The sequence below is a fragment of the Anabrus simplex genome, chromosome 3 (genome assembly GCF_040414725.1).
Source record: "Anabrus simplex isolate iqAnaSimp1 chromosome 3, ASM4041472v1, whole genome shotgun sequence".
Taxonomy (NCBI): domain Eukaryota; kingdom Metazoa; phylum Arthropoda; class Insecta; order Orthoptera; family Tettigoniidae; genus Anabrus; species Anabrus simplex.
This window is the reverse complement of record NC_090267.1, coordinates 267601820-267614140: the sequence shown is the minus strand read 5'-3', so window position 1 is coordinate 267614140 and position 12321 is coordinate 267601820. Positions and strand designations below refer to the sequence as shown.

Genomic DNA, 12321 nt, shown 5'->3' with positions numbered 1-12321 from the left:
ATAAACTGTGTGTGTGGAAAACTGTGTTTTCCGTTTTGAAAACAACTCTTAAGTTATTTCTTCATTAACTTAACTTACGAATCATACTGTAGCATAGACTGTGATATTCTAAGTCACATATTCAACGTCGTAAAACATAAGTGAGAACACGAACTGTGCATTGAGACTTGTGTCAGTGTATACTACCAATCTTAATTATAATTGAGAGCTCTGTAGTCCATTATTTGTGCCAATTGAACTTTCCGTGTTCCGACATTATCTGTAAAAGAACATCGGAAATCGTGGCAAAGTGTTGTGAGATTTTGCTGCGTCGAACGTCATTTCCAGCGTGGGATTAACGTGGTTTCATCGATCATGGTACCCATCAAGGGACGTCGACGAGAGATAATAACACTCCTGAAGAAAATCAAGATTTGAGAAGACGGAAATTAGAAAGAAGTTGGAGAGATACCCAGGAATACGTCAGAGAAAGAAATCGTAATCCTGAGGAGCCTGGAGCCACATCCCTGGAATATCAACGACAATTTGAATTAAGAGAGCGACGATCACCTGACCCTGAATCAACAGGCGCTATTAAAAATAAAAAACGCCAATTGCACAATAAGGAGATTGCCTACGAATCACGATGAGGACGAGGTATCGATCACTATATTGCCGTCATTAATTACTGGCACATTGACGATTCAGAATTGCTATTTGAAGACGCACAGACACCAAGGCCAATAATTATGCGTTCATTACCTGTTATTGCTGTACGCACGGGTAATTTACATGTTACTACGCTCATTGACTCTGGAACGCAAGGCTCTTTGATTTCTGACAGACTTGTGCTCATTGAAAAATCAGAGCAACATTTTATTATTACCTGCAGAGCAGATTAAAGTAAGAGGGATAGTTCCTGACAAAGCTGTTGACTGTAAGTCACAGGCATTTTTGGAATTTGAAATAAATAATCAGTCATTTGGACACATCTTTCTGGTAGTTTCACATCCTAATTTCAACTTAATTCTTGGATCAGATTTCATGATCAAATATAAAGGAATGATCGATTATGATGCCAACCTCGTGAAATTGAAAAATGGTTCTGTAGAACTGCAGCTCGTAGGGCGAAGCGACCTGGAGATTCAAGAAAATGGAGCCCGCTTCGAAGAAGCCAGTGGTGACTACAAAGAGCCCGCTGTAAGCGAGGAAGCGCCAGCCGTAGCAGATAGCAGAGAGGGTAACCAGAATGAGGACAGAGTAGAGTCCCTATTTGATGAAAACTCCATAATAGGTCCAGATTATGTGATGTCAATAGCCAGTGTAGTTGAAGACCTGGAAATCAGATTGAAACTAGAGGAGGCTAAGAATGAAGATTTACGGAAATTTTCATGTGTGTTTGATGATAAACCTGGAGAGATAGCTGGTTATGAGTATCATCTAAATGTAACTGACTTATCCCCTTACCAGGAAAAGCCATATCCCATTCCAGAAAAATACAGGGAAGAAGCTCGAAATTTAATCCACAAAATGACTGATGATGAGATAACTTCGCCTTGTGAAACCAAATATTTAAGTCCATTGGCAATAGTGCACAAGCCTAACAGTAACAAGAGGAGTAAAGCCTAGAAAAGAAAATCCTGCAAATTTTCTTTCGTCAGACCAGGAGGAACATGTACCAGGAAGGCATAGGCCCCGGCACATGCGAGTTATAAATCTTTATTCATGAGCGAACGGCTAAGTTACGATGCACAAACTTGCCTCCCCTTAGAATTCTCTCGAAACCATTTTTAAGATTCTCAACGACTGGATCAATAAATATGAGACCAACACTAAATTGTAGCCCATATTTTAAAAGTATAACCCTGCAAATTTGAGATTAATCCATCTAGTGGTTTCCAAGATATAACAAGTAGAAGTTTGGGAAGTATTATCACCCCTTCATCACCTGACTCAAAGTGCTGCTCGCAGCCGGATATAAATAGGTCAACGAACTGAGCCTATAGCCAGTGTGAGTGTGTGTATGTACTCAACGATTATGACAGAAAGACAGTATGCTCCGTCGCGCTCCGTGAAGACGTAGAAGTCACACTCGAGCACTTTGAAATTGTGTGAAGACATCGCAAGTAAAGTTTCTACCGCGTCGTTATGAATGAAATGTTATAAAATGTTCTCCGACTAAATATTTCAACTACCAGTTGACGGTATTGTGGACTTTGTCATTTTATCGTAATTTTGAACTTTGTCATTGACTGTGACAGGATTTTAAGACATTGCGTGTGATAAACTAAACTTCTAATTTATGACCATTTAAATGATTCTGAGACACATTTCTCCTATACTAGTACAATTGTGAACTGTGTGAGATACTACTCCAGTAAACATTCAACAAATAACAAAGCTAAATGTGACTATTTTTTCGTGTATTTTCTCGAACTTTCGATTACTACCACGAGAAACTAACTGAATGTTAAGAACCTTTTATGGCGATATTAGGTCGTACGGACTCGTGTTATGAAAATTCAGTCATAAAATCTTCTTAATCTATAAACATTATTATTCCAGGGACTGTTATTAATGACATTTTTTCAAGTGTTTCATGGACTGTGATGATTATTCTACGGTCGAACCTAAGATATAATTAGTGACTACTATGAACTATGACAGTGTTCAATCCTTATTCTATAAACTGTGTGTGTGGAAAACTGTGTTTTCCGTTTTGAAAACGACTGTAAGTTATTACTTCATTAACTTAACTTATGAATCGTACTGCAGCATAGACTGTGATATTCTAAGTCACATATTCAACGTCGTAAAACATAAGTGAGAACATGAACTGTGCATTGAGACTTGTGTCAGTGTATACTCCCAATCTTAATGATAATTGAGAGCTCTATAGTCCATTATTTGTGCCAATTGAACTTTCCGTGTTCCAACATTATCTGTAAAAGAACATCGGAAATCTTGGCAAAGTGTTGTGAGATTCTGCTGTGTTGAACGTCATTTCCAGCGTGGGATTAATGTGGTTTCATCGATCATGGTACCCATCGAGGGACGTCGACGAGGGATAATAACGTGGTGTCTTCATTGAACGGACTTGTCACGATGCTGGTGCTGAGTTCGAGCCTTGGCTGGACGCTGCAGAAAGTTAGTCACCAAGCCGCAGGACAGTACTTCACCAACCATTATAAGCAGATTCCATGTCATTTTCTTATATTTTGAGTGAGTAATTCCACTTAGGCACTAACTGACTTTTAACAAAACACTCAGTTAATCATAGTGCTCCATCAAACAACAGAAAAGTGCTTCGTGTGAATTTCAGCTTGCTATTTCTGATAATTTAAGAAGACTTTGTGTCTTGCTTTTGAACTATAAATTCCTCTCTAAAATCTTTTATAACTTGAGTAATTTCACTTAGATGAACTCTAAGATTTGCTGGTGCACTATTTCAGTTTATTTTAGATGAGCTGTAGGGGTATACGACAAGTGTTTGAAAACTTTTATTTTGAACTGTCATATTATTAATGGAAGTGAGTGTTAATATTATGTTCAAAAATATTAGAAAAACTGTAGGTTTGCATCACAATTGATGGACTTAATGAAATTCTATGTGCACAGTGTTATTTTGGAATTTAAATCCATTTATGAAAGCTTAGATGAACTGTAGGTGTTTACAATCTCTAAGAAAGTGATATTTATTTTGGACATTTTTAATCAAGTGGATGTCTCAGAATACAACAGCATCAATATTTATTTTTGCATTTTTGAAAATATTAATTGCAAATTTAATTTTGAAGATTCAACTGCAGGGTGATTTTCATTAATATTTTTAATAAATATTATCAAAAAGATTTTACCATCTATTATTCGCCCTGCAAAACTATCCATCTCTGTACCTGCTCCAATAAGTAACCGAACACTACCTGAGATCCTTCCCATGCTCTGGCCCCACAATCATTTCCTGGTACAGTGTCTTGCCAATGGAATGGGCCAGCCCTACAGTTTCAGAATCATTCTACTCTCATTTTGTTTTGTTGTCTTTGTACCTGTTGCATATTCAATATCAATACATAAAATGTTGTGTGCAGATTTTTTTGGAACTTCTTGGTTACACAGCATACCCTCACACTTTGGTAAATGACATTTGCTTGTTGTATTCTCTTCCCAACCTCCTCAGTTATCTTCCCATCTTTTACAACTACACTTGCCAAGTATTTTAAACTTTTCACAACTTCTGTTGGTTTTCCATTTACTATTATCTTCCCCCTTCCTTCCTTCCTACCTCTTTTCATCACTACTGTTTTACAATACCAATATAATATAAATGGTCCATTATTTGGACATTATAAAGGGCGAAGCGCTGGCAACCAAGAATGAGTTAGCAGGAAAATTTATAATGTCCAATAATGGACCATTTATAAATTTGCTCATTCAGGACAAATATTTCAGATTCCCTATGGGAATCAACATCTATACTGTTTTACATACGCTTGTTCTCATTCCAAACTCTTCTAATCACCTGATACCATCCATTAACTTGTACTTCCATTTCATTTTCTCCATATATCACTATGTCATCTGCAAACAGTGGGGCCTTTGGTGTTTTACGCTTTTGTGGATTTTATCCATGACTGTGATGAAGAGTATGGTGGGCAGCACGCTTCTCTGCTGAAGACCTGTTTCCGCATCAAACCATTTTATTCCTCCTGTCTTGGTCTTTACACTATGAACACATATTTTGTACAAGGCTTTTATCATTTGCACTTCTGCTCTGTCTACATGTATTATCCTCAGTGTATCCCAAACCAACTGCCTCGATAAACTTGTCATAGGCCTTCTCTGTGTCGATAAATGTCATCAATAAATCTTTTCAAAACTCCATCTTTTCTCAATTATGTGCCTTAGTGTGAAGTTCAGGTCAAATTTTGATCTGTCTTTCCTAAAGCCATTTTGTTCTTCTTCCATTTTCTTTCCTAATTTCATCCTGAATCTTCCTTCCAATATACTCTCAAATATTGTTACTGCATGTGAAATAAGATTTATTCGCCCGTAGTTGTTATACTCCATCTTATTGCCTTTCTCAAATAATGAGATGATTAGACCCTTACCTCAAGCTTCTGGGATTTCAACAGCTAGTACCATACTATCCATTTCAGTGTAATCCTACTTTCATTGCTGGATAGCAGCACAATCAGAATGTCAAAATTAGTAGACAGGCCGCTCGATGGTAGCTCAGGCCATACGATTATTATAAAGAATCTGATACTCAGTAATTTTGAAAAATACTCTTCCCATCTTTTAGAAATCTTTTCTGCTTCTGTCTTTACAAACTTTGTATCCTGTCTTATTTTTACTCTGTCTTAAATGCCATACAATATGGTGGTGTACTTCCTTTAATGCCCTCCTGCAAGACATCTGTGAAACTTCCTGTACAACCTTCTGGCACACTTTCTTGGCTTCTTGACCAGAGGTGTCTTTTGCACATTTGACAAATGCATGGTGTCTGTGCTCCTAAAACTAGAAAATGACTGTACATATTTCAGTCAAACTCTGGATTTGGAATAGGGGTTTATAAGAAAATCAGAAAGGTTATTTTTAACCCGCCATCGGTATCGTTGTTAGGTAGCCCCTAACAAAAACATTCCTTATTAAGAAAAGTTTTTTGGTTTAAGACTCAAACTTTTCAAACTCCAGGTATTCTCAAATGAGTTTATGAGTCACATGTTTTCCTTCGTTACGCTATGATTCAAACCAAAAAACTTTTCTTAATAAGGAATGTTTTTGTTAGGGGCTACCTAACAACGATACCGATGGCGGGTTAAATATCTCTGATAATATTAGGTCCATCATCAAGAACAGATTTTTTTAGTCTTCACTCGAAGCAAAACTCCAGCAGTCAGAGAAATCTACAGTGCATAACTGTGAAGAAATGACAATTTTGCACACTTTTGACTAGGAACTGTACTGTACTATACATTCAGAAATCACCTACATTCTGTCTTTATATACCGTATTTACTCGTGTATTAGACCCCTTTTTTCCCCACTTTTACAGCCAAAAATAATAAAGGGGGGTCCAATATGTGATAACCTCAAAATTTTGTGCAGCGAACACATGACTTCTAGGTTATAAAGAGCTATAAATTGTACGTGTAAACATTCTATACTATTATTTAACAAACTTAGAATGTACTTAAGTTATACTGGCTATTTTCATTGGAAGGCAGTATTTCTAAACGTAAAAAGACAAAAAATGGTGAACACGACTTTTAGGCTTATGGTACATATAAAAGTCCGTTTTAGTTACTCATATCACGTCATTCGTTACATCTCATTAATTCCTCTGGCGAGGTTGACATCAGTAAGGGCAATAAAAATGGTCCGTTATTGGACATTATAAATTTTCCAGCTAACTCATTCCTGGTTGCCAGCGTTTCGCCCCCTTGTGCTAGGTACCAACTGATGAGCCCAACCTAGCGCACGGGGGCAAAACGCTGGCAACCAGGAATGAGTTAGCTGGAAAATTTATAATGTCCAATAACGGACCATTTATATTGGTATTATAAATTTACTCATTCGGGACAAATATTTCAGATTCCCTATGGGAATCAACATCTATATCATCAGTAAGGGCATACGGCCATAAAAACTCGCTACGAAGATTCGTCTCACTTCATACTCAATCCCGTAAAGGAAAGGGATAAGGGTATCGTGTTATCATATAATTAAATATTGATACAAAAGAACTTAATGGCCAGTCATTTGTCTCTGTCAGTTAGGCCTACCACACAGTAAACCTGATCACTGCTTTCATTTGAATTATCGCCGTGCGCTGCCAACTTCCCTGCCTTGCTACCGGCGTGTCGGCATTCTAAGTGACGTCAACTTCACTGCTATCTCTCGTCAGTCACGTCAGCCATGCTTCATTCTCTTTGAGCCATGCACTGCAATCGAGAGCATATGAGGTCCCGTCTTTTTGAACCTTTTAAAAATAATTTTGTTCCCGACTGTAGAGTCTAAACAGTGTAAATCTATTCCCAGATGGTCTCTGATATTCCCAGTTGGTGTATATGTAGCAGAAGCCACTCCTTCCGAATAAAGCCGTTCTGTAGAAGGCATGCCAAACCATCAGCTGATAACTAGCGTATGTTCCGAGTTCTACTTCCGAATGTAATACATAGTAACTGGAAACATTCTTTTGATGACTGAGGCCGTTGAAACACAGACCCTTATTTTTAAGTATTTTTCATGCTTGTTCTCTACATTTATCTCAAGATTTGCGTAAACAGCTGTCCATGAGATAAGACAGACCACATTGTTTAGGTTAGGTATATTATCGCCCTGATAGTGCCAAAAATTTGACAGAAAAAATAAATAACAGGAAAATATACCCCTTTTATGGATATCTTCGTGTGTGGCGGTAATGCGTTTTATTATCATAATGTTTAATTTTGTACGTTCGTTGTCTCTTTTTTTTATTAACGCATACCCTAGTATGTTTTGTTTGGTGTCTCCGAAAATCGTATAAAGTACGTGGGGACATAAAATTATTATTATTATTATTATTATTATTATTATTATTATTATTATTATTATATTTGTTAGGTACGTTGGCGAGTAAAACAATTGTTTTAATTGGATAGCTTTTATCACGATTTAAACTTACTTCTCTCCAAATTTATACCTATATTGGCCCGAGTTACGAGAGATTAAACGACCACTTTGTTAATGATCTTGCCTGCTGTATAAATAGCAACAACCGCAAATATTTCTCAACTAAAGTACACTCGTTTCCTCATCCCGAGGTGGTACAGCTCTTTTTAGACACACCCCCAGTGGAGGGGAGTTACATGTACCGCTTTTACAGCGTATCAACCTTCGTGCCATTCGTAAATCTCTGGCAGTACGGTACCGGGACTCAAAGTCAAACCCCCGAAAACAGCAACTAATTGTGCTAACCATTACGCGGGCGGACATTATTAACTACAAAACACAGACATATAGCATGACTGATGCATGCTTGCAATGCGCGGATTGGACACAAAGCTAGGCCTATTCATGTATTTGTGCAATGTCATCAGAGCTGCAGTAGACCTACGCTACAGAGGCGGACATTTCTAAACTATGAAACACAGATGTACCGCATGGATTCGATGCATTCTTCATTGCGTAGGTCATAAGGACAAAACTATTCACAAATTTGTGCGATGTCATCAGAGCTGCAATAAGACTTGTACCCGCTTTGAAGTACAATCGTCATCGTTCTCTGACAAATTACGTTGGGGGATCTTATAGGCGAGATTTATTTTTTTCATTTTCTTTGTCTCGAAAAGCCAGGGGGTGTCTAATACACGAGTAAATACAGTATATATATTTTTTCAGAGAATTGTTTTTGTATTACTATTTAATCTATTTTTCTATTTCCAGGTACTTTAGGTCAGCAACATCATATAGCCAAAGTTACAAAAGAAAAATCAGCCACCAATGGATTTAAATCGGAGAGTAGCCGAAACTTGAATATAGTTGGTCTCCAGGTTGGAGAAGAAATAAAACGTGCAGAACGAGACCTGGTTCGATTAAGAGAGTCCCTATCTCGCCATACCCCAGGATCACAAACGCATACTCAACTCATCAGTAAGATGGAAAATAAGAAAGATGAAATACAACACTTAAAGGCTTCAGAGCAGGCCATTAATCAGGAATGTAATCAGAGAAAGGACAAGAAGAAATTAGCAGTATTTTAGACTTTTCTGTATCTTCTGTAAAATAAATGTTATAATAAGTGAATATTTTTTTTGCTATCCTTTTTTTTGTTGTTGAAAAAATACCTTGGGCATTGAACATCTTAATCTTAATTTGAATGGGTTCCTAATATATGTAGGGTGACCGGACGTCCTCTTTTATCCGGACATGTCCTTTTTTAGACCATTGTCTGGGATCTCGGTGGATTATTTTTAAAAATACAAAATGCTCTCCTTTTTTAGTGAATCTGCTTATTTTGGGGTAATCTGTTTTAATTACTTCATTTTTACAAATATTTTTCATTATGCGAAGGCATCATCAATATTGTATCGCTATACAGAAATGTCATTATGGATATAAAGTACACGTGATTATTCTATGCACTTATATTGTGATAATAGATGCTATTTACCTGTATACTGCATGCTTCTCTCTCAGCAATACCCCATCAGAACACTGCTATGGTAATGTGCGACAGCTGACAACGTGACAAGCAACAGGACATAACCGGGATTTGAAGGAAGCCTGTTTTAAATGGATGGTGCTGAAAAGTGATATTGATTATTGTGATGTTGAAAAATGTATTCTGTATTTGCAGGCTAAGTGTAAATCCTTTGAAATTGATGATGTGAAATATTTTGATCAGTTCTGCAATTTCAAACAATCCCTGAATGAGAGTAGTAATGACGCTGAATTTAACAAGTTACCTTGTAATCAGAAATGGGCAAAGTATTTCAATTCACGTAAGTCAGTTGATTGTAGTTCAGAGCTATTAAAACTTGCAGAATACTTTTTTTTCTACACCAGGGTACAATGCAAATGTAGAAAGACGATTTTTCATTGATCTCAGCACAGTGGACTGATAATAGGAACTGTTTCAAAGTAGAATCTGTGAAAATCCTCTTAATGGTTCAATATAATCTAATGGAATTTACATGTGTATATGTTTATAAGATGTTAGACACGCCAAAACTCCTTAAGGCAACTGAATCTTCAGAAAGTACCAGCAAGGTGTGTACATTAGTTTCATTGTTTAAATTTTTTAAGAATTTACTATATAATATGTAAATGGATCAATTTTATTTATGCATGTGAAAATTAGAATACATATATGTCTAAATTCAGACTCTCAATGGAGGAATTGTGTGTCTCCTTTTTCCAGCATTAGCCAACGGCCGTAGCCATGTTGAAACCGGATCCCATGAGATCTCCGAAGTTAAGCAACATTGGGCGTGGTCAGGAGTTGGATGGGTTGCCACGCGCTGTTGGTGCGGGGTAAGGGAATGGAGGAGCGGAAAGGAACTGGCCACCCTACCGCATGTAAACTCCGGCTCAGGAACACCTCTGCGGAGGTTCGGACCTGCCTTCGGGCAGAATAACCCTTACCTATTACCTTTTTCCAGCATTGTCCTCCTTTGTAAATAGTTTTGTCCTCTTTTTTATCTATTTAGATCTGGTCACCTTAAATATATGCAAAAGTAGTTAACGGGACATAAAACCAATTACATTATTATTGTTATAGATGGGGATGCTTTGATGGTTTTTGGGTGCTTTGACAGTCCTCATTAGTATTTTGTTCACTAGTGAAAATAGAGGATAAATAAAATATGGTCGTAAGAAACAATCAGTACTGACAAGTTATTTGAAGTATTAGTGTTATTCCCAATATTTTGGTGACCCCCAATGTGATCCCCATGACTATACCGTAAGATTAAGACATTGCAAGTATCTAGTTAATTAGAAGACGTGAGTGAAAAAATTATTCTCATGAAGAATTTGATACCATACATTAATCTCTTGTGAAGATCACGTTTAGAAGAGAACGGTATTGGAATTAGTACATATTAAACACAAATAACCTAAGAAATGGAGAAAACTGCAAAAGCTAGATGACCAGCGAGAACTCTGTTTACTAAGAAAGTTAAGGAAATGAATGACATGGTCGCGAGAGGGGTTATGACGTCTGACATTGATGATCGTTTGAAGGTTATCTTTTGGCGACTTGAAGAACTGATGAAGGAAATGAGCGGATGGGATGAAAAAGGTTATGGACATGTTATTACAGAATGATGAGAGTGAAGATTATTTTAGAAGAACTCAAGAAGGTTGAAGAATATTGTACAGAATTTGAGAATATGAGACTTAAGGCAGATAAGACCATAGCGACCAATGCAACATTCGAGGATGCTGATCTTATTTCCTCTGTGAATGGATGCTTCAGAGGGTTCAACTTGCCAACAGGCCCAGAATTGAAGTTAAAACTTTTAATGGAGATTTAAATTCATGAAGATAAGACTTTGCTTGGAAGTGACAAGTTTTAATATAAGCTCCAAGCTATGGAACCTGGGACTGAGGCAACAGAAATTGTTGTAAGTTATCCACAAACAGTAGAGAACAACAACAAGGCAATTGAAGCACTGACTGGACATTTTGGGAGAAAGGATTTACTCCTGCAAGTGTATATGAGGGAACTACTCAAGTTAGCTGTTTCAAATTCAACAAGCAAGGAAAAGCTGCCACTGTCGACACTGATGATCAAGTTGAAATCTCACCTTCAATCGTTGAAGATGCTAGAGCTTGATTCTACAGATCCAAGTATTTGGTTGTTCCCTCTTGTTGAATCGAGTCTCCCTGAAGAAACTTTGCGAGCATGGCAGAGATACTCAAGTTATAGAATAACAGAAACGCAAGAAAACAGTTCAAAAACACGGCTTGATTGTGTAATGGAATTTGTTAGAATGGAAGTCATGTTTGCCCAATCTGGATTTGAGAATCCTTCAGTAAAAGAAAGACAGGAAAATTGTGTCAGACATTCCAAGGAGAGAGAAAAGCAGATGAAGAAGTATGACAGGATTCCTTCTGTAGCAGCTCTTCATGACAGCAACTTGGAAGATGTATCTTCTGCAAGAAAAACCACCCAAGTAAGAAATGTTGTTATAACTGTCTTAGGCTGAATCATATGGCTATTAATTGCAAGGCAAAAGTGAAATGTTTTATCTGCCACCAGAAACATCTTACGGTGAGTGTCCCAAACTCTTTGATAAAAAACACATATCTGAAAATGGTGCATCAGAAAAGTTAATGACAGAGAAAGATGGCATTACCTCAGACATGGCTAACAAGGTAGTACGATACTTCAGACTCTGATGATCACTGTATATGGAAAACACAAAACCAAGACAATTAGAGCATTTCTGGACTGCGGTTCTCAACGTTCCTGCTTACTCAAGAGGACATAGAAGATCTGGAGTTGAAAGCTGTTGCTGAAGAGTCAGTTACTCATGTTCTTTTTGGAGGCAGCCAGACGTCGAAAGTAAGACATCTGAAGTATAACTTGAAAGTACAGTACTTTTGTGAAATCTAAGTGAGAGATACAGAAAAGATTTTTCAGTTCATCCAGCGGATATCAAAGAGTTCTACAACACTGATGGAAGAACTGAAGGGAAAGAAGATATGGATCAATGACTTCGGAGAAAGCTGCCCTAAGATTGAGTTACTCATAGGGATGGATGTCTACGCAGATGTTCTAACGGAAAATTGTTCCACTATCGAATGGACTTACTGCTGTAGAAACCAAATTTGGGTGGAGGCGAGAGACTTG

At 37.4% G+C, this 12321-nt stretch overlaps 1 protein-coding gene across 1 annotated transcript in view; it reads left to right on the top strand.

The window, feature by feature from the left end:
• The window catches only part of LOC136866235 (zinc finger CCCH-type with G patch domain-containing protein), a 143351-nt gene extending 134586 nt beyond the window's left edge, over positions 1-8765 (top strand). The window contains exon 10 of the mRNA XM_067143020.2: positions 8406-8765. Within this exon, the coding sequence (XP_066999121.2) occupies positions 8406-8722 (317 nt within the window). The 3' untranslated portion in view covers positions 8723-8765. The remainder of the gene's footprint in view (positions 1-8405) is intronic.
• Positions 8766-12321: the final 3556 nt, after the last annotated feature.